At 38.8% G+C, this 27522-nt stretch overlaps 1 protein-coding gene across 1 annotated transcript in view; it reads right to left on the reverse strand.

Annotated features, from left to right (window-relative positions):
- LOC110456881 (midasin-like) overlaps positions 1-27522 on the reverse strand; it is a 91461-nt gene that overhangs the window by 13905 nt on the left and 50034 nt on the right. The window contains exons 52-84 of the mRNA XM_021507911.1: positions 27197-27321; positions 26497-26636; positions 25795-26093; positions 25344-25681; positions 24632-24769; positions 24165-24385; positions 22602-23031; positions 21588-21779; positions 20885-21187; positions 19973-20163; positions 19468-19726; positions 18855-19143; positions 18307-18551; positions 17766-17861; positions 17421-17515; positions 16827-16938; positions 16503-16683; positions 15209-15318; positions 13002-13106; positions 11678-11809; positions 11160-11316; positions 10847-10896; positions 10398-10494; positions 9908-10022; positions 9558-9663; positions 8345-8460; positions 8064-8145; positions 5805-5996; positions 5376-5449; positions 4352-4698; positions 4007-4089; positions 1077-1307; positions 180-317 (exon numbers count right to left, since the gene is read on the reverse strand). Of these exons, the coding sequence (XP_021363586.1) occupies positions 180-317; positions 1077-1307; positions 4007-4089; positions 4352-4698; positions 5376-5449; positions 5805-5996; positions 8064-8145; positions 8345-8460; positions 9558-9663; positions 9908-10022; positions 10398-10494; positions 10847-10896; positions 11160-11316; positions 11678-11809; positions 13002-13106; positions 15209-15318; positions 16503-16683; positions 16827-16938; positions 17421-17515; positions 17766-17861; positions 18307-18551; positions 18855-19143; positions 19468-19726; positions 19973-20163; positions 20885-21187; positions 21588-21779; positions 22602-23031; positions 24165-24385; positions 24632-24769; positions 25344-25681; positions 25795-26093; positions 26497-26636; positions 27197-27321 (5789 nt within the window). The remainder of the gene's footprint in view (positions 1-179; positions 318-1076; positions 1308-4006; positions 4090-4351; positions 4699-5375; positions 5450-5804; positions 5997-8063; positions 8146-8344; positions 8461-9557; positions 9664-9907; positions 10023-10397; positions 10495-10846; positions 10897-11159; positions 11317-11677; positions 11810-13001; positions 13107-15208; positions 15319-16502; positions 16684-16826; positions 16939-17420; positions 17516-17765; positions 17862-18306; positions 18552-18854; positions 19144-19467; positions 19727-19972; positions 20164-20884; positions 21188-21587; positions 21780-22601; positions 23032-24164; positions 24386-24631; positions 24770-25343; positions 25682-25794; positions 26094-26496; positions 26637-27196; positions 27322-27522) is intronic.

The following is a 27522-nucleotide window of genomic DNA, read 5'->3' on the forward strand; positions in this document are numbered from 1 at the left end:
GAGAAGTAAACTTACCTGGTCCTCTCTCTCTATCTGGTCACTCACATCCTGGGGCCTCTCCCCCTCCCCCAGTGACAGTGAAGAGAAGTAAACTTACCTGGTCCTCTCTCTCTATCTGGTCACTCACATCCTGGGGCCTCTCCCCTTCCCCCAGTGACAGTGTTGAGAAGTAAACTTACCTGGTCTTCTGTCTCTATCTGGTCACTCACATCCTTGGTTCCTTCCCCTTCCCCCATTCCTCCTCCTTCTATATCTACGAAGTCTGTAGCACCTTCGCCAGCTATCTCTTCTGCAAACTCAGCTGGCAGACAGAAACCCTGTAAAAAATTAAAGATAGCAATTTATTCTTGTGTGCTCAAAATCATACATATATAGCTAACACTACTTCATGAATGCCAGACAACAATTTCTTACTGGAGAAAAACATGTTACGAAAGGACTGAACTACTGGATAGGTCTGTGTGTCTGGTTCTTTTGGTGTATATAAGGGGTAGAAATGAAGAGGCCAAAGGGTCCTGCAATCTCCAGCATCTTCTGTTCTCTGAACAAGACAAAACAATGAATGCTTGAGGAAACAGTGTAATCGGGTATATTGGAAAAACACTGTTTCCTCCAATCTGTTATCATGGTGGCTAACTCACATTTTTTTTAACCCAATCAATAAAAATAGGTGAGGACAACGACAGGAACTTTTGTAACAATGTTGATCAAAATAGACCAAGTGGAGCTTTGAATAATCCATAACATCTCATCCAATGATCAAAGGATAAAATCAACATGTTGGATTTTCATTCAACCCAAACAATAATGATTTAGAACCATGAGAAGACTATTCATACCAAGTTTGGTAAACGTTGGCTGTGTGGTGTATGAGAAGAAGCTGAAATTGCCTTATCAAATCAGAGGACATGATGGCCATTTTGTTGCCTGAATCCACCCGTATGTAACACGTATTTAGGACCATGAAGGGATTATTACAGTGGCGCTTTGTGCCACTCAAAACAAAACGTGAGAGGCTAAAGGTTAAGTCACTGACATATCACTGAAACTTCATGTTACACATCAATACATCTTACCTTTGTTGTCAGCTCTGTGAAGACTCCCAGCAGAGTGGAGAGTAGTTTGCCTGTTGTCCTGGTGACAGCCAACTGTTGGAGGAAGTTATTCTGGACTACAGACAGGAAGTGGGTAATGAGGGGCAGACAGCGAACCAGCATTTGTCCACAGGGGGCGCTACAGGCACGCCCAGTCTCCGTGTCCCACAGCACAGTCAGCTCGTTCAGTAACACTTGAAGTTCAGCTTGGATCTGAAGACAAATTTATACAATTATGAATAGACAGTTTCGATTTTGACAAAGAGAGATACAACCTGTTCCAAGCAAAAATCTTCAATCAAAATTTATTGCTGATTCTTTCTAAAAAAAACAGCTGTGGAAATAATATCATTTTAATAGATTTTAATTAAAACCATGTACAAACGAAAAATTAAACAGATATATGTTAAATCATCAAAAGCTGACATCCGAGTGTTGAGCTACAACTATACTTTGTGAGAATCAAGCACAAGGCAGAGAAATCAACCCAGCACTTCTCCAACTCTATTTTAGTTGATTTTGATAATCAGTGACTGAATCGTCCTTCGTTATACCAGCCAAGTTGAACATTCACTTCAATTGTAGACATTTATCATGGAGAAACCTGAATTAGATAATTAAGTGAGCATGCTAGTCAATAAAAAGATGTTTTTAATTAGTTATTTGACTATCGCTACTAAATCTTGCTTCCCCTTCCTTTGATCAATGGTGACCCATTCTCACTATATACAATGCTCACCTTGTCAAAGCTGATCAATGGTGACCCATTCTCACTATATGTAATGCTCAACTTGTCACAGCTGATCAATGGTGATCCATTCTCACTGTATGTAATGCTAATCTTGTCACAGCTAATCAATGGTGACCCATTCTCACTATATATAATGCTCACCTTGTCACAGCTGATCAATGGTGTCCCATTTTCACTATACGTAATGCTCATCTTGTCACAGCTGATCAATGGTGACCCATTCTCACTATATGTCATGCTCACCTTGTCACAGCTGATCAATGGTGCCGCATTCTCACTATATGTAATACTCACCCTGTCACAGCTGATCAATGGTGACCAATTCTTACTATATGTAATGTTCATCTTGTCAAAGCTGATCAATGGTGACCCATTCTCACTTTATGTAATGCTCACCTTGTCACAGCTGATCAAGGGTGACCCATTTTCACTATATATAATGCTCACCTTGTCACAGCTGATCAATGGTGCCCCATTCTCACAATATGTAATACTCACCTTGTCACAGCTGATCAATGGTGACCTATTCTCACAATATGTAATACTCACCTTGTCACAGCTGATCAATGGTGATCCATTCTCACTGTATGTAATGCTAATCTTGTCACAGCTAATCAATGGTGACCCATTCTCACTATATATAATGCTCACCTTGTCACAGCTGATCAATGGTCACCCATTCTCACTATATGTAATGCTCACCTTGTCACAGCTTATCAATGGTGACCCATTCTCACTATATGTCATGCTCATCTTGTCACAGCTGATCAATGGTCATCCATTCTCACTATATGTAATGCTCATCTTGTCACAGCAAATCAATGGTGACCCATTCTCACAATAGTTAATGCTCATCGTGTCACAGCTGAGCAATGGTGACCAATTCTCACTAAATATAATGCTCACCTTGTCACAGCTGATTAATGGTGACCCATTCTCACTATATGTAATACTCACCTTGTCACAGCTGATCAATGGTGACCCATTCTCACAATATGTAATACAATGGTGTCCCATTTTCACTATACGTAATGCTCATCTTGTCACAGCTGATCAATGGTGATCCATTCTCACTATATGTAATGCTCATCTTGTCACAGCAAATCAATGGTGACCCATTCTCACTATATGTAATGTTGATCTTGTCACAGCTGATCAATGGTGACCCATTTTCACTATATGTAATGCTCACCTTGTCACAGCTGATCAATGGTGTCCCATTTTCACTATACGTAATGCTCATCTTGTCACAGCTGATCAATGGTGATCCATTCTCACTATATGTAATGCTCACCTTGTTACAGCTGATCAATGGTGACCCATTCTCACAATATGTAATACTCACCTTGTCACAGCTGATCAATGGTGATCCATTCTCACTGTATGTAATGCTAATCTTGTCACAGCTAATCAATGGTGACCCATTCTCACTATATGTCATGCTCATCTTGTCACAGCTGATCAATGGTCATCCATTCTCACTATATGTAATGCTCATCTTGTCACAGCAAATCAATGGTGACCCATTCTCACAATAGTTAATGCTCATCGTGTCACAGCTGAGCAATGGTGACCAATTCTCACTAAATATAATGCTCACCTTGTCACAGCTGATTAATGGTGACCCATTCTCACTATATGTAATACTCACCTTGTCACAGCTGATCAATGGTGATCCATTCTCACTATATGTAATGCTCATCTTGTCACAGCAAATCAATGGTGACCCATTCTCACAATAGTTAATGCTCATCGTGTCACAGCTGAGCAATGGTGACCAATTCTCACTAAATATAATGCTCACCTTGTCACAGCTGATTAATGGTGACCCATTCTCACTATATGTAATACTCACCTTGTCACAGCTGATCAATGGTGACCCATTTTCACTATATATAATGCTCACCTTGTCAGAGCTGATCAATGGTGTCCCATTTTCACTATATGTAATGCTCACCTTGTCACAGCTGATCAATGGTGACCCATTTTCACTATATATAATGCTCACCTTGTCACAGCTGATCAATGGTGACCCATTCTCACTATATGTAATGCTCACCTTGTCACAGCTGATCAATGGTGACCCATTCTCACTATATGTAATGCTCACCTTGTCACAGCTAATCAATGGTGACCCATTCTCACTATACATAATGCTCACCTTGTCACAGCTGAGGATGACTCCCTCCTGCTCCACTTTGTCACACAGTAACTTTACAAAGTGTCCTTCTTGGGATTCTTCATCTAAATCAAAATAATAACCCGGTAACAGTTAGAAAACTTCTTATATTCCTTTACCTGAAGTATTTGTGGATAATCTCTCTCAAATTGTTGTACCACTCTAATAATGCATTTGGTTGGTGTGTTTACCTGAGACAATAGGTTTCCTACTAATATTGACAGTTTAGCCGTACAAGTGAAAATCATATATAGAAATATACAGCAGAGGAAGTTTCATCTTTACTGTTTTGTTATTGTTCTTTTTATAGTTAACATATAAATCTACCTTTGCCTTCTTCTAGGTTGTCATCTTGTTGAACATATAACTTGGAGAGATTCTGGATGACCAAAAGAAGACTAGTTATCATGACTTCAACCTTGGTTCCAAACTCCTTAGATGAGCGTGTTTCCATGGTAACCTGGATCCCAGTAGTCTGATTGAGGGCCTCTATCCTCCAGTCGTGAAACTGTGAGGCCGTGTGAGTGATGTGTTGTCTGAGGAAGGACAGAGTCTCAGTGAAGGCAGACTGGTGAGAACAGCCTGGAGCACGAAATCCTTCCTCTACTGACTCCAGATTGGGCACCATTCCCTCCAGGTCACACATCAGGCTACTGATCAGGTCAAGGTCACTCCTATATATAAACAAATTACTGATGAACAGATCCAGGACATTCTTTATCATGTACACATGATTGCTAATCAGGTCAATGTCACTGCTCAATATAGACATAAGATACTAAGCAGGTCAACATTACTCCTAAGTATAAACAAACTACTGCTGAACAGCTCCAGGAAATATGTATACACAGTTCCCTCTAGGTCATCCATTAAGCTGCTGTTCAGGTCAAGGTCATTGCTTAATATAAACACAAGATTACTAATCGGGTCAAGGCCAATCCTAAATATTAACACTAAAGTGCTAAAATAGGTCAAAGTCATTTCTAAATATAAACACATGACAGCCAATTTCATCAAGGTTGTTGCCTACATCAGCAAACAATTGAGTACGGGTAAACAAAAATCATGGTTACCTTGTAACCTCTTGTCACAATACTTGATGAGTAGAGTTCTGATCTATCTATTTAGAGAACTGATACTTCTGTAATCTAATATAAACACAAAATATAAATGAACACAAACTTATCAGATCAGTATGTCAAAGTCATTGGTCACATCCAGCAGTTTGTTCTGTATGTATGCTACACTACTGATCTTGCCTACGTTACTAGTATCATTCCAATGTTGCTGTCTAATTCCACTAGATTATTTTGGATACACATTACTGGTAGATTGCTAGTGAACACTTTACCAGGTCAGTAGCCAACGGCCCTCTGTCACATTCAGCAGTTTACTCTGAACATCCTTTATGCTGGCTTGGATTTTCTGCAATAATAATTAGTACACATGTTATAGACAAGACTCAAAACACAGCAATTTTAAAGATGAAATATGGATCGAAAATCTTTAAGGCATGTTCCCCACTAGTGAAACCAGTATTGAACTGACTAGTGTGTTTTACTTTATGGAGTAACAAGAGGTCATACTAATGCACTCACAAATGTAAAAGTAGACAAAACACTAAACAGGTCAGTACATGCTTAGCTTAATAAGCTTAACATGTTAGAACATTTTAAATGGTGTTCATAACATCCTTTCCTTAAGAATGAATGTGAAAGTAATTATTTCAAGAAATTTATATGGTCCAAGTAAAATGACCTTGACCCAACAAAATACTGACCTTGACCTTGTCAGATGCCTCACTCCAGACCTGGTCACCATGACATACCAGTGCCATGAGTGACAGATGGGAGGAGGGGAAGGGTGAAGGGTGAGGGGAGAGTCCATTTCCTGGGGAGGGGCAACAGTTCAGGAGGGCTTCGAACTGTACCATACCCTCCAGTACTGTCACCAATAGAGCCTTGATCTGTGCCTGTGGATGAAATTATACTACCAGTAACAAAAATAAAACAGGTTTTGAATTCTCATATGAATTAAAATATGTGATTAAGATTTGATTGGAATATTTCTCAAAATATTTCAGTGGCTTTAGCAAGAAATACATGGCATGCTTTCATTACTAAAGGTAACACATTGAACAATGTGATGGAATGAAACAGCAACAGACTCATTTAAGATATACCCACAACATACTTAAACATCTAAACGAAAGAACTATTTTCAGTCAGAGTGGTGAACAATTGGAATAATTTATCATCACAGGTGGAAAACAAACAATTTTTAAATTCAATTAGAACACCGACAGGTCAGTAAGGGCCCCATCTTGTGGCAATATATCCCCCATAATCATCAAGAAGCAATCTGCCCATATAGTTGAGCTTGACGTCTGACATTTGGACTTCAAAAAGAATTGCAAGGAAACAAAATATACATTTTACATGTACTATGATGTGAGTCTCGTTTCCTTCCACCTCCATATTTGCTGGGCTAACAGAAATGTAAATACCGGTGCAATACTCATTTGTTAGCTTTGATATGTTTTATTTCACCTTAAATACCTCCTCCATCAAGAGCCAGGGTCAAAGTCAGAGATCCACTTTGTCTTTGACCTTTGGACCCAAATGACTTGGCCTTTAACCCAGTGACCCTGATCTTTTGTCAGTTGACTTATTCTTTAAATACGACCAACTTTGCTTCATAATATCATAACAAAATGTTCATCAGTGAAAAATACAAAACTTGACCTTGAACCTTAGGACCTGTAACCTGGACCTTGGGTCAGTTGACTCCATGTAATGTTCTGAACAACTTTGCTTCATAATAACATAAAAATAATGTTCATCAGTAAAAAGATGAAATATTTGACCTTGACATTGACCCAGTGACCTTGACCTTAAGTCAGTTGAACTTTGTTAAATTCCGACCAACTTCGCTTCATAATGTCATAACGAAATGTTCATCAAGGAAAAGATACAAAATTTGACCTCAACCTTTGACCCAGTGACCTTGACCTTTAGTCAATTGACTCCTTGTTTAATTCTAAGCAACATTGCTTCAAAGCGTAATAACGAAATGTTCACCAGTGGAAAGATCCAAAATTTAACCTTGACCTTTGCCCCAATGACCTTACCTTTGGTCAGTTGACTCCTTGTTTAATTCTGACCAATATTGCTTCTTAGTGACATAACAAAATGTTCATCAGTGAAAAGATACAAAATTTGACCTTGACCAGTTGACTCTTTGTTTAATTCTAAACAACTTTGATTCATCATGTCATAACATAATGTTCATCAGTGAAACGATGCAAAAAATGACCTTGACCTTTGAACCTAATGACCTTGACCTTTGAACTCGACTTTTTACTTCAGTTCGTCTTTGTTTAATTCCGACCAACTTTGCTTCATAATGTCATAAAATGCTCATTAGTGAAAAGCTACAAAATTTGACCTTGACCTTTGACCTAGACCTCTGACCCGATGACCTTGGGTCAGTTGACTCCTTGTTTTATTCTGATTAACTTTGCTTCATCGTGTCATAACAAAATGCACATCAGTGAAAATATGCAAAATTTGACCTGGACCTTTGAACCTTATGACCTTGACCTTTGACATTTACTTTTTACCTTAGTGTGTATTTTTGTGAACTGAACATCTTGACCAAGTTTCATGTAAATCGGTCAAATGATACTAAAGTAAACAGCCAGGAACAAAATTTGTGGATGGACAGACAGACAGTCAGACGGTCAGACGGACGGACGGACAGACAGACAGACAGACAGAGTGATTACTATAGGGCACCTGTATCTCCGCTCCGGGGCCCTAATAAAGAACAGGCTAGATAAACGCTGGAAATATCAGGAAATTTATATTACTTTAGAGCACCGATTGAAAGCAGACTTCAAGTTCAAGATACATGGATAATGATTGAGTCCAGTGTAGAGGACCTATAAGGTCTTGTACTGGAAAGGTCCAGTGGAGAGGACTTATAGAGGTCCTGTACTGGAAACTAACTCTAAGTAACTGGATAGTGAGACACTTACTGTCCAATCGGTCAGCTGCTGAACAGGAGGCTGTGGTCGACTCATATCCTCTTCTAGTCTAGCCAACACACTGGTCATCTCACTATAGGATACACAAATATAATTTATATACAAACAAAAACATCTCACTATAGGATACACAAATATAATTTATATACAAACAAAAACCTGTAGGATCTTGTATTCTAAAAGTGAAAAAATCATAATAAAAATATGACATTTTATTTTAAGGCTAATAGTTGTTGGTAAGTTTGAGACAGTGAAATGACTACTACACTGACCTGAGCTTGTTGAAACCTTCACTGATGCTGGACAGACCTCGGTACTGACGGATCAAGATGTCAAACAGGTGTTCTGTAAATCCTTTACATCGATCAATGTTTCCTACACCCAACTCCTACAAACATAATAGCACACCGGTCAAGGTAGGACATGCTGTAAACACTGATGGCTACTGTTGGAGAATGGTTAGTTTGAGGTTTTTTCATGGTAATCATGAAACACTAATGACTTGAATATGCAAAACCATGTCACACTCCGTATTGATCACACCCACTTTGTACTGAACACTCACTATGCAATGATCTCTGACTTCACCCTTTATGTTCCGACCACACTCACCCTCTATTTACCACACCTACCCATGTTCTGAACACTCATTATGTCCTAACCACACCCATTATGTATTCAACTGACCACACCAACTTTGTCCTGAACATTCACTGTGTCCTGACCACACCCACTATGTCCTGACCACATCTACACTATACTTACAACACCAACTATGTCCCGACCACATCTACACTATACTCATCACACCAACTATGTCCTGACCACATCTACACTATACTTACCACACCCACTATGTCCCGACCACATCTACACTATACTTACCACACCCACTATGTCCTGACCACATCTACACTATGCTTACCACACCCACTATGTCCTGACCAGATCTACACTATGCTTACCACACCCACTATGTCCTGACCACATCTACACTATCCTTACTACACCCAATAAGTCCTGACCACATCTACACTATACTCACCACACCCAATAAGTCCTGACCACATCTACACTATACTTACTAGACCCAGTATGTCCTGACCACATCTACACTATACTCACCACACCCACTATGTACTGACCACACCCACTCTGTACTGACCACACCCACTATGTACTGACCACACCCACTATGTACTGACCACACCCACTCTGTACTGACCACACCCACTCTATACTGACCACATCCAGTCTGTGCTGACCACACCCACTCTGTACTGACTACACCCACTCTGTACTGACCACACCAACTCTGTACTGCATGACTACACCCACTCTGTACTGACCACACCCAGTCTGTACTGACCACACCCACCCTTTACTGACTACACCCACTCTGTACTGACCACACCCACACTACTGACCACACCTTCACTGACAACAACCATTTATTACAAGCTACACCTGTGTTTTAGTACTTACATTTGAGGGTGTCTGGAGTGCTGCCATAAAGCGAACCTTCCTAGCTATACAGCTGTTGTAGTACTGACTACAGCCATCTCCCAGAGTGGTCAAAACATTGCCTAACCTGAAATTAACATCCAGTTAAAAGTTGAATATTTTGCGTACATAACTTATCAAAATACCAAAAAATGATTCAGATTACTGTAATGATATTTGTTAAATGTTAAACAAGTGATTTTAGCGGTGAGGCTTGTTGAAACAATTGGGTCAAAAGTGGGGGTAGAGCGTGGGCTTATTACAAGACATGGTCTAATCACTGGTAATATACAGCTTTAGTAAAAAATAATGGTAGATAAGTTTGAACTTACTCAATGTCAGGGTTTTGTTGTACCAAGGCAGTCAAATTGACAGGTGGAACCAGAAGAGCATCATTCTGGCTCTCAGTCTTGTTCATCAGCACCAGACCTTTCCTGTAGGACAGACCTGTACAAAGATAATCTCACATTAGTGACTGACTGTCCAGTGGGGATAAATATCAAAATTTTCAACCTGTTGGTTCCCAAGAAGAGGCTTTTTCCTCTGTGTCCCAAATGGTTCCTTCTTTTTGCCTCTCAAAGGGCCACAGAAAAGGGCCTATTTTCTCTCAAAAATCTAAATCAACATCTTCTTATTAGGTTTCAAATTTCATTAAAATTTGTTTAGTTATTCTTGAGAAGAAGATATTCAAAGAAATCATTATAAGATGGATTAATGATGGACAACAATGGGTTACAATAGCCCAACTAGCCCTTTGGGCCAGATGAGCTGATAAATGCCTGGGATCTAAACAGATGTATTCTTTTATCGAAGTTAACTGACCTGTGAATGCAAGATGTTTAAACAGGTCTGCCAGGGCTTTCCTCTTCTTCTGATGGATATGTTTGGCTTCTGACTTCTGCTTGTCTTTATCTGCCGACTGTGGGTAGGAATCACATACAAGGGTACAATAATTACATGGTCTATAATATTAGTGTATAAAACACATATAAACAGAATGAAATGTGGAGCATTATATAATTTCGCAGTAAATGAAGATGATATTTGAAATGCATGGTTTGAACAATAGCACATTCACATATAATTTCAAGGAATTTCTGGTAGCAATTATCAAATACAGTGTGAAACATTATAATAAGAACTTTTTCTGACGCATTCTTATAACAAAATATATAAAAACATTGAAATGTAACAAGACTACAAAGCTATATAATGTATACAAAGTTATAACATACCTATCAGTACAAGTGTGCCTAATAAACAATCCTTACCTGGTTCACTTCAAGGGACTGTAGTTCATGTATTGTCTCAATGATTTCACCTAAAAAAATGACATCGATGTTAGAGTAAAAAAGTTCCAATAAAATATGATAATTTACGGAGTACTTTACTGACCTACTTAAGATATTGATCTGGTTTGTGAGGATGAATCTGACGTGACAGTTATAATTTTGGTCTGTGCACCTGTATTAGTCGACAAATACTTCATCAGATGTAAATATTTACCTGTCCCCTCGTCCATAGATGTGTTGTGGACCGTGTACCAAGTATTTGTGGTGTACTTTGTCAGATGTAAATATTTACCTGTCGCCTCGTCCATAGATGTGATGTGGTCCGTGTACCCAGTATTTGTGGTGTATTTTGTCAGATGTTTGCCTGCTCTATGACACAATGATAGCAGGCGACACTGCAAGGGGAACAACTCCTCCGTCATGAAGGCGGGTAGATCTATTGTCTTTTGCTTAATTTTAAAACATGAATAATTAGAAAGAAATCAGTGATGTGAATGGGGTTTTTTCCACTGCATATTTATTTCTAATCTTTTTGAAATAATACATGTATCTTTACTTTATACAATATATATACTATATACTATTTTTATAAAGAAAGAAAAGAGATAAATGACCTTGATATATAACCTTATGTAAATGACCTTGAGATGAAACTTCAGGTAAATGACCTTGAGATATACATTACAAGGTAGATAAATGACCTTGAGATGAATAAATAACTTAAGGTAAATGACCTTGAAATACAGTTTCAGATAATGACCTTGACATATAACTAACAATAGTATATAAATAACCTTGAGATAAACTTACCACAGTGGATGTGAAGTTGATACTTGACACCGCATGTGACAGGTCCATCAGCCATGACGACGGCTGACTCACACTGTCCACCTCGGCATTACCTTCCCTCAGTATACCTTGGATGGGTAACTCTAATATTGCCTTCAAACATATATTGATCCAAACTCAATTTTCTTCATAATCAAAATGTTGGCTAAATGAAACTGAACTGTCCTATCATCAAGATTTTGTTTCGTTTACACAATATTTTTATCAACAATCAAATATTTATTACATACATATGATGTCGGAGGGACTGAAAACAAGCTTTTTAGAGATTGTACTAATCCTTTTCAATTCCGTCTTATTTGTTTTTACCTTTTTTTTTTTTTTACATGTTTAAAAATCTCACGTTATATATATATGACAATAGATGCAAATGTATGCATGGTTCTCTATAGAGCTGAAATCGGGGTATGCACCTGGCTTTAATTTTTACCCAAATGGTCTGAACTATGGTTATTTAATTGCAATGAATGTTTTAGTAAATGTTGTTATGGTCCTATAACACACATTGCTATTGATGACAAACTTAACAAGAGGCCCATGGGCCTTAACGGTCACCTGATATATTTATACAGAGAGTTGATTTTTGTTTTTAACATGAACAGAAATATTATTCAAAGTGACAAAACACAATAAAACCACCTTATTCAATATCTAGCATACAGATTTCAGACTAAAAAGTATTTGAAACTAGCACCTCTGATTCTAAACAAGGAAAATGAAGAAATTTTAGCACACTGACTCCTTTGAGCCCCACCCTACAGCCCTTGGGGGTAGGGCTGGCTCAAAATTTTCAAAGTATCAAACTGTCAACTCAAGGTTATAATTCCAATCAAGTTATTAACATGTAATATTCAAAGTATCATTTGCCATTATAAACCATAATAAATTTTGCCCCCNAAATTTCATTGAAATTGGTTCAGGGGTTTTGGAGAAGAAGTCGAAAATGTAAATTGTTTACGGATGCACGACGGACGACGACGGACAAAAGGCGATCGCAATAGGTCACTTGAGACTTTGTCTCAGGTGACCTAATAAAGCCTGGTAGGCCCCACTGATCAACCCAAACCTACACCTGACGTTGGCTCTATTACCTTACTTTAATAGCAAATGTTGTTATAGTCTCACAACAACATTTGCCCTCTCAATGCATTCGATGGAAGGATGCAGAGCAAATGTAAATACTTTAAAATTGCATTGGACATGCTTAATGGCAAGAAGAAAAGATGACAATGGACATACAGTTCATTGTTGTATCATTATAATTTTGTGGCTTCCTGTGACCTACCTTAAAGGACTTCATTTGTTTGTGTAATGTACGATGTGTCTTCTCCGTCGTCTGCTTCAGTGCCCAGTAATTCATGTCTGTCCAGCGTGCAATCTTCACAAAACCCTGTACAACAAATATTAAATCTCAGTACCTTTGACAAGACAATAAACTTAGATACATCATCTTGAGTAAGACTAATTTATCGCTAACACTGAGTTCCTTCAGTATAGGTAACAACAGTCGGTATAATCCATCTATACCAAGTCAGTAAATTGATCACTCACCTTGAGTTCCTTCAGTATGGGAGACAACAGTTGGTATAGTTCCCTCTTTACCGTGTCAGTAAATTGATCACTCACCTTGAGTTCCTTCAGTGTGGGAGACAACAGTCGGTATCATCCATCTTTACCATGTCAGTAAATTGATCACTCACCTTGAGTTCCTTCAGTATGGGAGACAACAGTTGGTATAGTTCCCTCTTTACCGTGTCAGTTAATTGATCACTCACCTTGAGTTCCTTTAGTATGGGAGACAACAGTCGGTATAATCCCTCTTTACCGTGTCAGTTAATTGATCACTCACCTTGGGTTCCTTCAGTGTGGGAGACAACAGTCGGTGTAATTCCCTCTTAACCGTGTCAGTAAATTGATCACTCACCATGAGTTCCTTCAGTGTGGGAGACAACAGTCGGTATAGTTCCCTCTTTACCGTGTCAGTTAATTGATCACTCACCTTGGGTTCCTTCAGTGTGGGAGACAACAGTCGGTATCATCCATCTATACCATGTCAGTAAATTGATCACTCCCCTTGAGTTCCTTCAGTGTGGGAGACAACAGTCGGTGTAATTCCCTCTTAACCGTGTCAGTAAATTGATCACTCACCATGAGTTCCTTCAGTGTGGGAGACAACAGTCGGTATAATTCCCTCTTAACCGTGTCAGTAAATTGATCACTCACCTTGAGTTCTTCAGTATTGGAGACAACAGTCGGTATAGTTCCCTCTTTACCGTGTCAGTTAATTGATCACTCACCTTGAGCTCCTTCAGTGTGGGAGACAACAGTCGGTGTAATTCCCTCTTAACCGTGTCAGTAAATTGATCACTCACCTTGAGTTCTTCAGTATGGGAGACAACAGTCGGTATAATTCCCTCTTTACCGTGTCAGTCAATTGATCACTCACCTTGGGTTCCTTCAGTGTGGGAGACAGCAGTCGGTATAATTCCCTCTTAACCGTGTCAGTAAATTGATCACTCACCATGAGTTCCTTCAGTGTGGGAGACAACAGTCGGTATAATCCCTCTTTACCGTGTCAGTTAATTGATCACTCACCTTGAGTTCCTTCAGTATGGGAGACAACAGTCAGTATAGTTCCCTCTTTACCGTGTCAGTCAATTGATCACTCACCTTGAGTTCCTCAGTATGGGAGACAACAGTCGGTATAGTTCCATCTTTACCGTGTCAGTATATTGATCACTCACCTTGAGTTCCTTTACTATGGGAGACAACAGTCGGTATAATTCCCTCTTTACCGTGTCAGTAAATTGATCTCTCACCATGAGTTCCTTCAGTATGGGAGACAAAAGTCGGTATAATCCCTCTTTACCATGTCAGTAAATTGATCACTCACCTTGAGTTCTTCAGTATGGGAGACAACAGTTGGTATAGTTCCCTCTTTACCGTGTCAGTTAATTGATCACTCACCTTGAGTTCCTTCAGTATGGGAGACAACAGTCGGTAAAGTTCCCTCTTTACCGTGTCAGTAAATTGGTCACTCACCTTGAGTTCCTTCAGTATGGGAGACAACAGTCGGTATAGTTCCCTCTTTACCGTGTCAGTATATTGATCACTCACCTTGAGTTCCTTCAGTATGGGAGACAACAGCCAGGTATAGTTCCCTCTTTACTGTGTCAGTAAATTGATCACTTACCTTAACTTCCTTCAGTATGGGAGACAACAGTCAGTATAGTTCCCTCTTTACCGTGTCAGTTAATTGATCACTCACCTTGAGTTCCTTCAGTATGGGAGACAACAGTTGGTATAGTTCCCCCTTAACCGTGTCAGTAAAGTGATCACTCACCTTGAGTTCATTCAGAATGGGAGACAACAGTTGGTATAGTTCCCCCTTAACCATGTCAGTAAATTGATCACTCACCTTGAGTTCCTTCAGTATGGGAGACAACAGTCGGTATAGTTCCTCTTTACTGTGCCAGTAAATTGATCACTCACCTTGAGTTCCTTCAGTATGGGAGACATCAGTCTGTCTAGTTCCTTCTGTATTATGTCAGTGAACTGATCGTAGAACTGATGCAGATTCCACAGGAATGACAGAAGGGTGGCTACAACACAAGAGATACCTTGTACTTCTTATCAAATTTCCTTCACATGATCAAGTTTCAGATACTGCTATATAAACGGTAAACATCCTAATAGATATTGCTTTGTTTTATTCTGCAACATGCTTTACATTAATTGCCTCTGTATGACCCTAGGAAACATAGAAATTTGTTTCCCAAGATCAGTCATGATTGAGGGAAACAAATTTCCATATTTCCCTACGGTTAATAATTGTGGTTCGTTCATTCATGCTAAAAAATATATCATATGATTGAATAACAATTTCTTAAAACAAGAGTACCGCAGGGCGGAACAATATACGCCCGTCGAATGCCATATAGTGTTATATACTTTCTTACATTGAAATAAGATCTGCATCATTCTAAGAGTGACTAGCTGACATGCTATAAAAAGGAGGAGATTGCTGGACAAAAATCAAATACTGAAATAAACAAAGGGCAATACCTTTTGCAAAAATTGTTGAATAATAATTTTTTTCAAGGAAACACAACATATCATGATTATTTAGCCTACTAAGTTTCAAAGAAATCCGTCAAAAAATGTAGGAGATCACCGGACAAAAAATCAAGTACTGAAATGAACAAAGGGCAATTTCTTTTGGAAAAATTGTCGAATCAAAATTCTTTTAAATATGACACAACTTCATATCATGATTATAATGTATACCAAGTTTCAAAGAGATCGGTCGAAAAACGTAGAAGATTTCCGGACAAACAAAAGTTTACGCTGGACAGACGGACGGATGATGCTATACCAAAATACTCCTGTCAAATTTGACGGGCGTATAAAAAGCATGTTTATTTTAGGGGCATATATGAACCAACAGTCCTACTGTATACATTTCTTATAATAAATCAAACTTTAGTGTCTTTTTATTAATTGTTATTTATTAAAAACAATTATGAAACAAGTTTCATCAACTTATCTAAATTCCTCTTGTTGGCACAGATGGTAGTATGCATGGGTTTCTTGGTGAGGAAGGACACTGGAGTACCCAAGGAAAACCTATGTTGTCAGGCTGGGGACCTGATATCTTGTCGTGTCCAATTCTGATTCATATCTTCACTTTCAGTTATGGAGGGTGGACATTTTGTATTAAATCACACTCATGACAGAGCTTATATTAGCCATGCAGAGATTATAGAGAATAGTATGAAATACAGACCTTGTTTAGGGGACGTCTCCATGACAACCAGCTGACAGTGGAAGGCCTTGAGCATGCCCAGTCTTAAACTGTAGTCCCCTAGAGTGGCTCTCTCCATGAACTGTTTGAAAGATTTCAGAATCTCTGCCTGGCTACTTCCTCCCTCATCAGTTTGACCAGCAGGACCATGATCCTCTTCCACCTTCCGAACAAATTTTTAATTCCAAAAACTTACATCAATCAATAATATTGTCAAGCATTTAATTTTCCGAAGTGCTCAAATTAGTTATGAATAACACTTTCATTGACTTATAAAACTGTACTGTTGTCAAACATTTCTGTTACCTGTGATCTTTGTTGCAAAAAGGCTTGGATCAACTGGTATAGATGAAACCACCACCGGCTTGCGTGGCACTTGTGTTTTCTCCTGACAGACTCAAGACATTGACTCCAACAGCTATCGAAGATAAAACATCAATAACTGAATTGTTTCTAAAAATAAATGAATTTAAACTTTGTAATGTGTGCAATTGGAGTGGAAAAATGCATGGTCAGACAGGGGCTCAAACCTGAGACCCACCAAACTCCAGACAGGCTTATTACCAATTCAGCTTCCTGGTCGGCGAGGATTGACCCAGTCTAGTTCCGCTACATTCCTCACTCCTTTAACAAAGTCTTCGACCCCTAGGACACACAAAACCCTATTCCACTTCCCATGGGTATATTTTGTTAGGTGCCAAATGTAACAGGACAAATGTCTGGCCAGACTACATGTACTTGGGACCCTCCAAAGTCTAAACAAATGGTCTACCAATTGAGCTACATGGTTGCCAATGATCAACCTGGTCTAGTTCCACTACATGTGTATAGTCCACATGAGGTCTGGCCATGTGAGAAAAAGATTACCGAAACCAGTAAATCTGATGCAAGTGAACCTACCTGAGCTCTAGCTTCCTCCACTGCATGATCAGTAGCGACACGTCTGCCAGCTGTGTAACCATGGAAACATGTCTAGCAGCATTGCTCTCCCATTCCTGTAATTAAACAATTAAACTACATTGTAGATGTATTTCTAAATGATATATCAAGTCGCATATCACAACAAATATGTGACTTTGATTGTTGGTAGTTTTATTGAATTCGATGAAGATTAACATTCAGTTTGAAGTTACAGTAGCAACCAATTTGGCAATAAAGGCAGGTACCAATATTAAATCACTGCATTATATATTTGATATACTTCTTTTTGGAGAAGTTCACAAAGTAGACCTAGATGTAACTTACCTGTGCCTTCTCTAACAGTAGTTCTAGGCCTGTGAGGAACTTCATTATAGAGCAGGTCACTGGGAAGGTCAAGATCCTGTCTGCTATTTTCATTAGCTGAAAATAATGTGTCAATTAGCTATTCAGCAGTATCATTTGAATTTCAGCAATACAGATGTAAAAGAAGCAATTCTAGGTCCGGGTAATATGCTCTTTCTCTGATCAGTGCTGGGTGACATCAGTATCTACAGGGCTACTTAACATGAATGTAATTTTCCCACTTAGAAGAAAACCTTTTGCATTTGTCTTTTTCTCTCATTCTATATGAACAATATTACCAAGTGATTTTGAAGTAAAATGTCTTAGCCTATAAACCTTAATTGCATCAGAATGTAAAATTACAAACACAATTTTTGAATACAAAGATATTACAATCTCCAATCGTCCTAAATTTTTGTACTTTACTAACTTAAACTCAACTGGCTTGACCCAAACTTTCAGCTGGAAGGGCTCTTGGTTCCTGTCCCTTAAAATTAGGAGTTACACTGGGTATGGGTCTCACCTGTCTGAGTGTAGGATGGTCAGGCCATTCAGAAAGTAGCTCCTGGACACGAGCGGTCAGTCGCTCCAGAACTGGTCGACACTGGACAACCTCTGCCACATTAGGGTCGTGATAAATGTCAAATGTAGGTTTCCCTGTCACTGGTGTGAGATCTTTGCCGCAGGAAACTGATGGAGTTATCTGCTCCTGAATCAGTTGACTTGCTAACAGGTGTCCTCCAATAACTTGGGAGTCTACTTCATTTGCTAGAAAAAAGTATGTGAGTCTACTTTATTTGCTTAAAAAACTATGTAATTAGTTACAAAAAGTTATCACATTGGTTATAATTAGCTACAAACACCAACTCTTTGGTTGACTACAAGGATTATTACCCTATTAATGGCTTAAAATGTTACTTCTCTGGTTAATGTGTGGGTTAATGTTTTCTTGGCAATGCTTAATCATGTTATTATTTCTCCAAATTCCCTTATAAATTTTCATATTAGCTGCATAGATCATTTTTTAGCTTCATAGTTAGCTACAAAGATTGTTTTAAATCAGTAACTCACACAGGATGTCATACGTGAGGGTAGCTATGACACTCCCTACACAGTAGGTGGACAGGTACGGGGCCACCAGGTCCTGGCTGTCCACCTGAGGAGCTGGTAACCTTGGTAACCAATTGGCTCGACAAAGTGATGTGAACACCTGGTGGTGACTTTGGTAAACATGGTACATCTCCTCCTCTGTAATCATGTCCAGAGTTGTCTCCTCCTGCTCAGCTCCTCCTGTGTCATGTTGAGTCTCCATGCCTTCAGACTCATCCAACGTGTCTGTGCCGGTGATGTCCACAAATTCCTTCATAACACAAGAAATCATAGACATAGTGTTCATATACACCAGATTCTCGTTATAATCCAATCATCTTCTTTTCCATCAACAGATGTAGTTACATTCGCCACATGTATCCATATACACACATGTATCCATATACACACATGTATCAGAACAAGAGGGGAACAACCTTATAACTTTACTATGACATTTAAAAATGTTTGATACCAATATTGCATTCAGATCGTTATATATAAACTGTACGAACATGATGGTTTCCTTGTCCAGATAAAGATGACTCTTTTGTAGATGAGTTACATTTTTATGAACACAAAGATATATACTAACATTAACAAATGTTGGGAAGCTGCTCCTGAATTCCTCCTCTTCAATAACATCTATGTGTCTATCATCGCCATGAACTTTGGACTTGTACCGGTAAAGACTTTCTTCCTCCCTCTCACGCTCTTTCTTTGCCTCCTCCTGTCTTTGCCAAGTTGTTACAAACTGATGGAACAACAAGGACAAGGTGAAGGTCATATCTGAGGTCAACTCCCTCCTTGCTAGACTGTCGGACTTTACAAGGTCAAGGCTGGCATGAAGTAACCTAGAAACAGGCAAACAAGGCAAGATCAAATTAACTTACATAATGTTAGTCACATTTACAGCAGGGGTCACTGCAATTGTGTGGAAACCAAGCAACAGAAACAGCAGGGGTCAAGACAAGCATGAGGCAACCTAGCAACATAAGAAGCAGAGGTCAAAACAAGTGTTTGGTGACCTAGCAATAAGGACTGGCCTATGAGGGTAGAACTTGAAGTTTTACAATAACATGTCTTTATGGCTGTCTTACCTGGAAATGAGTTGTTTTTCTTGTCGGTATTTAATGTCCTGCGTGTCTTTTCGCCGGATCACCGTCAGAAGGAGGCTTGATGTCAGGTCAGAGGTTAAAGACTTCACAAGGTCAAGGTTACTGGGATATGCTTTAGATATCGTTGGAAACTTGGCCATCATCATTAGCTTCTCTTCCAGCTCCCCATGGGACTATAAAATAATGACTTCCTTTGGCTACTGATACCAATACATGTACATCACTACACATGCTGTATGTGCTCGGGGTAATTGTATCTCAATGTATATATATCAACAAGATGTTCGAATATTAATAATCATCTCGCCTTGTGAATAAATTAAAAAACATAGATCTCATGAATTAATATATAAGATTTATAAGCATGAATGTGAAAAAAAAACTCTCTTTATTTCATAACAGATTTAGAAGAGGCAGTAATAACAATGTTAATCCATACATTTTTCAACAGCATGCTTTTTGCAATTACAATGGAATTTTACAACAAACTCACAAATCTTCAATACTCCATTGATCTTGGAGAACTTTCCATTGTTCGAAAGACTCTGATGTGATGATGGTTTACTATATATTCAGGGGTGGACAGTTTCATATTAAAATACTTCGACCTCAGAAAACTTTTGGAAAATTCTACTAGCCTGACCTATATTTTCATTGGTAAATACTAAAAAAAAAAAAATCAAGCCCTGACATAAAATCTGCTACCCCGGTCATAAGCCGGGGCGAATTATACGCCCCTGTTATTATTTTTTTTAGCTGAACTTCAAAGGACAAGAGACAATTAAACCCGATTCAGCCACTCTTCAGCCATGAATGCCTCTTTATAATTTTTCCTTGTTGTTTGTTATATATTTTGACCAATCATCTGTCAATTCATTTTTTACAAGTTTTTACCTGTTGACCAATCAGCTGTTGTCTGACTTGTTGCTGCTGAGCACTTCCTGCCACCAAGCGAACACCATGCCTGACCAGTGCAACAGTGAGACTAAATGGGGTGACTAAGTCCCGATACTCTGGATACCGGGTATCTAGGTTGTCAAGGAAGGACTCTTGGGTTTTCTGCCACATCCTCTCCTCAGCAAACTCATTCCCTGTTGTCTTGGCAACAGACTTAAGTCTGTCCAGGAGCTGGAGAATGTGATCCTCATTCCCAACACTTGACATGTAGTCTCTGATGTCACTCACAAGAAACTTAAACTGAAACATATCATACATATAAGTAAGCAAAGTGGCTGGTTTTGGAACATAACACACTGCATCATCATCTTCATTTCTTTCATCTTTGTATGTTCGAGATAGAAATTGTTGTCGTCCCTGAGTGTGCAAGATGTGTTTCTCACCTCTACATACATAAATTAAAGACCTAGTCCAACCTACTATATATGTTGTGAATTAGGTTAAACTGTCAGCAAAGCCTTGGATATTATTCCAATTAATAACCCCAAACGGAATTTCCCAATCTTCTGCATCCAAATTTAAAAGGGTCTTCTAAACTTTTGACATACACACATTTATTGCAACTTGAGAATAATTATGTTAATCTTATGATATCAAGTCTTGTAATATTTTTTAATTTGATCCACGAAATGGAGCTTACCTTGGAGGGTTTTGGCCTGTAGGCCTGCTGTAGTTCCAGTTTGGTGACCTTTTCCTGGAGATATTTTGTCATGGCGACCAAATGAGGTATGCGAGGATGTAACAAGTGGTCAGGCAGACTGGACACTGGTTGACCAGTGGCTGATAGATGATGCTGACCATACACACTCAACTCTGCCTGTATGTCCTCCAACTGTAATAGCAATGCAATGAGAACTGTACATGTCCGACTTTACCTATCACAAGCATTGTCAGCTTAACATCTCTAAATAAAAAAAATCAATCTCAAATATTTCAATAATTATTGAATTTATTAACAGTTAAAACTGTGTAAGTCAAAATTTCAAACCATCATCTGCAGACAAAAACAGGAAAACACTTGCACAACTCCAGATTGTTACTAAAAATTAGTAAATTTGTAAATTTTTAATGAAATGCCTGTTTAATTTGAAGGTGTTTTAAACAACTCAACCCATCAGAGACAGTACTCCAGTACAGAAATAACACCAGATAATCTAACAAGCTACCAACTTCTGATTTCTGGTTTTCCCTAGAAGAAACATTTACGATACTTCTTGATTTCTCTGATCAAATGCCCATCAATGTGGCCTTTTTTCGAGTTACAGGAAAGTGTTAATGTACCTCTATGAGTGATATGATAAGAACTGCATATTTATCGTGATCTTTATAATATGGAATGAGGGTTGACTAATTTGTTTGTCTGCATTGGGTAAAATATACATATGTGGACTTTGGTGATCTAGAGACAGCTGAAAAACTAAAACTAAGTGTAAAGGGATTCAAATTGATCATTTGTAGACAAGAAATACAGAATATTAATAAATTTTAAAATATTTCTCAAAAATAGCATTCTCAAAATTTACAATTAACGACTTGTTAAGTGAATCAGTCTTTGAACACCCGGGCTCAGACTTTTTACTTTAAATAAATTTATTTAAGAAATTTAAAGCATAAATAAATATTGGGGATAAAATCTTGTTGACATGTCACCTACCTCTTGTCTGGCGTACTTGAGTTTTACGGCCACTTTCTCCACAGGGTCCACACTGACAGTTGGCACCAGCAGCGCCCTGTGGAGGAGGCCGAGGTGGAGCCAGGCTGTGCCTACATCCACCAGACTGACTGGGTCAGCTCCAAACACTTTAAACACACTACAGAAACATCTCTCTATCTGACACTTCAGATCAGGTAAGCTCTCAGTCAGACAACTTTGGCACGAATCTATTCTGTCTCTGAGCAAGCCCTCAATGACAACCTCACATCTGACCTCCTCTATGACAGTTTGACCTCTGACCTCCATCATCATGGTCTGGATATCACTGAAGAGTCTGTTGTAGCTTTCCACCTTGTCAGTGGAGACAACTGAGCTGACAGACTTCAGGAAGAATACAAACACCTCCAGTAAGTGCTGTTTTTCTAAACACCTGCAAAAACAATTGTGGATCAATGATGTCATCAACAGTATACAGAAAGAGAGTTCTTTTTCCGGTTTCCCACAGATCCTGGACCAATCTTCTCTCCGGGAATGCTTATGCTTGAGATATACGAGATAATTTTGCCGTTCATTAAATATGTTTCATCAGTTTTATTGATGATCTACAGTTAATACATTTATTTCATTTAAGAGGTAACCCCATCTGTGCATTATGCAAAACCTGAAAGCAATCGATCATGGTAAATGCTAAAATCAGCATATTCTTGCATGTTATACAAAATTGTAATACTTTGTCATAACTAATCACGGAATCAGTATTCCAGTATTTTGTATACAAATGCATGACTACATGTATTGTTGGTTGGAAAATTAATGCAGTATGTGCTTTCATAAGCTAACATGATGAAGGTTTTAGACCAGCTGATGGTGTAGACATGTCACATGCTAACATAAGCATATTTAAAAATAGCATATGACGCCTGTGACCATGAATGTTGAACAAGGACATTAGGTTGAACAGAATTTATAGTCTTCCAACCCAGTATGCTTCTAGCAAAATATCATTACCCTGGACCTTTTGGTTATACAGAACAAGTTATTTAAAGATTTAAACATTTATTGACCAGTGTGGCCTTGAATATGGGTGAAGGTCATTCATTTGAAAAAACCTGGTAGTCCTTCATCCCAGCATGTTACTGGCCAAATATCGTTAACCTAGGTCTCTTGGTTATTTAGAAGAAGTTGTTTAAAGGTTTTAAACATATTTGACCATTGTGACCTTGAATATAAGTCAAGATCACTCATTTGAACCAACTTGGAAGCCCTTCATTACAGCATACTACTGGCCATGTAACATCATCCTAGGCCTTTTGGTTATTGAGAAGAAGTTGTTTAAAGTAAAATATTGACACCGGACAGATGCCGGACGGCCGGACAGACGAGGGACGCCGCACCAAGGCATAAGCTTACTTGGCCCTTCGGGCTAAAAATAAGTCAGAACAAATTCAAAGCAGTATACAACTAATTTATGGTGGAGGTAGGAAAATGATAATGATGATCAATTATCAGATGTTTTTTAGAGAGTAATTATACAGCACACTTATATTACTAGTCAGCACTTACCTTGGAGAATACTGTTGGCATGACAACAATGCTGCATGTGACCAGAGATGCTTAGCAACAAGAGCAAGTCTCTGGGCCTGGGCCTGACACTGTCCTAGAGACACCTGTAGACATTGGAGGTCAGACGGGGCAGACCCCAGGGACCTCTTCTCGTCCCCAACCCCACATAGAAAGGTACACACTGCATAGGTAGGCGTGGCCATATGGAATGCATAAGGACCCTTGGTGACAAAACAAACGAGAAGAATAAAGCACAACGCACAGGTGGAGTTTTGACACCTAGGTATACTGCAGAAACCAGAACAGTGCTTAACAAGTAATTTCAGAAATGTCTAAAGTAGAATGTATGAACTCGACCTTTAACCTTAGGATCATCAAAGTTCACATTGAAGCCTGTGCAGTAGGTTAGTATATAACATCATAGAAGCTACATGTAGTATATGACCTAGGGTACTTATGTAACATACATAGACGCTGTCCTTGAGCTGACTGGCTGTGTCCTCGTCCTCTCCTTCACTCCAGTGAAGCCAGGAGTCCATATGTTTCACGGCCGTGCAGTTCCACGTCTTCCTGAATGATTGTTTATACAGAATCATCCGACTCTGCTGTGGGAAAAAAATCAATGCAAAAATTAAACCAGAATTAACATATTTTCATAAAAACACTGACACAAAATTTCAAAGAATTGCCATTTATTGTAGTCAGTGACCTCGGGACTCAAATGTACTTGACTTTAGGAGGATAGTCTGACATATGTATCTTTTTTATTTTTTTGTTGAACAGAAATTTGTTTTTTAGCATTAAATGTGGATTTACATAACTTGTGAATATTTTCTGACTAACAAAACTGATGAATTTTGATGTAACAGAAAACGTCTTTTATACAGGAATCGGTGTCATTGGTTGACAAATTTGAATGCAAACCGTTTAAATGACCTTGACCTTGAGATTCTTAAATATAAACTCATTTCAGGTATACTTGCTAGAACAGCAACACTTAATCAGAATGGAATGCAACCGGACAGGATAGACATGGGTAACAAAATATGATCCCCCCCCCCCCCAAAAAAAAAAACGGGGCATTGGCGGACACAAGAGATTCCTCTTCAATTTAAGTTAAGGTCTTTTTGTAATTTTTTGTAATTTCCTTAACATAGTGACCTATAATGACATTATTACCTGTTGGGGATTAGTGTGTCTGAGATCGTTGTAAAGAGTGACTTGTGCTGGGGACACCGGGGTAAAGGTCATACAGAAGTCAGTTAAAGTGGTGCAACCCTCAGGGACATTGCCGTTGTAAAGCCTGGGCAACAATGCCGCCTCAGCCACGAGACTAGTGTACTCAAACAGCGGCCACAAACACACATGTTGCCAAGGTGACCAGGTAGCTTTGGTGTGGCCAACATTCCCTGGCTGTGACTGGATGATATCAGTAGCCATATTGTCATCATTCTTTTGGTCCAAGTCAAACTTTTTCAGAGAATCGTGAATCTGTTTCACCATCACATGGTAGTTGTCTGCAAGAAAAAACATCTATTTCAGTATCTAAAGATGATAACTGTCCATATTACTTGAAATAATTTTCAAATATCACTTTATTAAATGACATTTTCCTGTCAGTGTTACTCACCATCATTACACTCCGTGTCTCTGTGTAGAGCAGCCATCGCCTTCAGCATCACTACCATGGTTTGGCCGCCATCACACAAGAGTAGCTTTACCTTCTTACGGGTAACCATGGCAACACTCTCAACCTCAAGGTCAACTGCCCTACAAAGGTCACCTAGGGTCAAGGTCATTGCTGCTTCCTGCTTTGTCTTAAATGGAGCTGGATGACTGATAGATTTCCAGAAGTGGACAAACTGTTTGTCATTGTGTTCGAAGGACGGATGTAGATGGTTCACCACTGAATGTAAGTGGGGCGGTAAACTGTGGGTGGATAAAGAACAAAAACACTGAGAAGTTCAAAAAAAAATTGAATTGTTTTTGTGTGTGATATGCTAATACAAATCAGTAACTATTTTAAGATGTTGATCCAATGGATATAGTGGAGTTATTAGTTGTTTCATGCCATACATTTGTGTTGTAATCAAGTAGCATGTCACAGTTGTGGGTCTTTGTAAATTTTTACATGAAGCAAGATTAAATACAAAATGCAGCGAGTACAAATATGACTACCTTGGGAACATGCTGGGTAGTACATTTTCTCTCCACAACTAATGGGACTTTCTTACTTAAATAGAATCTGTGTACATGCTATACAAATGACTGAACTATATGTTTAATTAATAGTCACTTTGATAAAATCTGCTGTGTATTAAAGTGACGCTACCTGTCTTTGAGAAGGAGCCACGTCCTCTTGTAGAACATATACCAATGTAGAGCCATGTAGTGGTACTCTATTTCCTCTCCTTTGATAGAGCCATCACACGCCTCCAGCAGTCTACACCACCAAGTCACAGCATCCAGTACCTACAACAGTCAAGGTCATAGTTACTACAACACTCAAGGTCAGAGTAACTATAACAGTCAAGGTCAGGGAAACTCCAACTGTCAAGGTCACAGTATATCTACAACAGTCTACTCCACCAAGTCACAGCACCCAGTACCTACAATAGTCAAGGTCATAGTTACTACAACAGTCAAGGTCAGAGTAACTATAACAGTCAAGGTCAGGGTAAATCAAACTGTCAAGGTCACAGTATATCTACAACTGTCTACACCACCAAGTCACAGCATCCAGTACCTACAACAGTCAAGGTCATAGTTACTACAACAGTCAAGGTCATAGTTACTACAACAATCAAGGTCAGAGTAACTACAACTGTCAAGGTCACAGTATATCTACAACAGTGCAAACCTAGTTTCCTTTGGAAGTATCGGTGGGGGGACTTATAATATGTGTTACATTTAAATCTATGTTGAAATTTTAAATAAGATGGAGAAGCAATATACAATATATATGTTGTCATCAGCTTCTTCTGAATGAGTAGTTATAAAGTCAGAAATGTAAGTATACTGATACCACTTACCTTGACCACATCTGCGTAATCACACAGCTGGAGGGAGTTAATTCCCTTCAGCAGTTCTTCCTTCTGTGATAACAGTACATACATATCACAGAGTTCAGTGTGGTCCCGTCTACCCAGGGCCGATTCTGTAAAACAACAACAGTACATATATATATATCACAGAGTTCAGTGTGGTCCCGTCTACCCTGGGCCGATTTTGTAAAACAACAACAGTACATATATATCACAGAGTTCAGTGTGGTCTCGACTACCAAGTGCTGATTCTGTAAAACAACAACAGTACATATATATATATCACAGAGTTCAGTGTGGTCTCGTCTACCAAG

This window comes from Mizuhopecten yessoensis, unplaced genomic scaffold (assembly GCF_002113885.1).
Source record: "Mizuhopecten yessoensis strain PY_sf001 unplaced genomic scaffold, ASM211388v2 scaffold8937, whole genome shotgun sequence".
In the NCBI taxonomy this organism is placed as follows: Eukaryota; Metazoa; Mollusca; class Bivalvia; order Pectinida; family Pectinidae; genus Mizuhopecten; species Mizuhopecten yessoensis.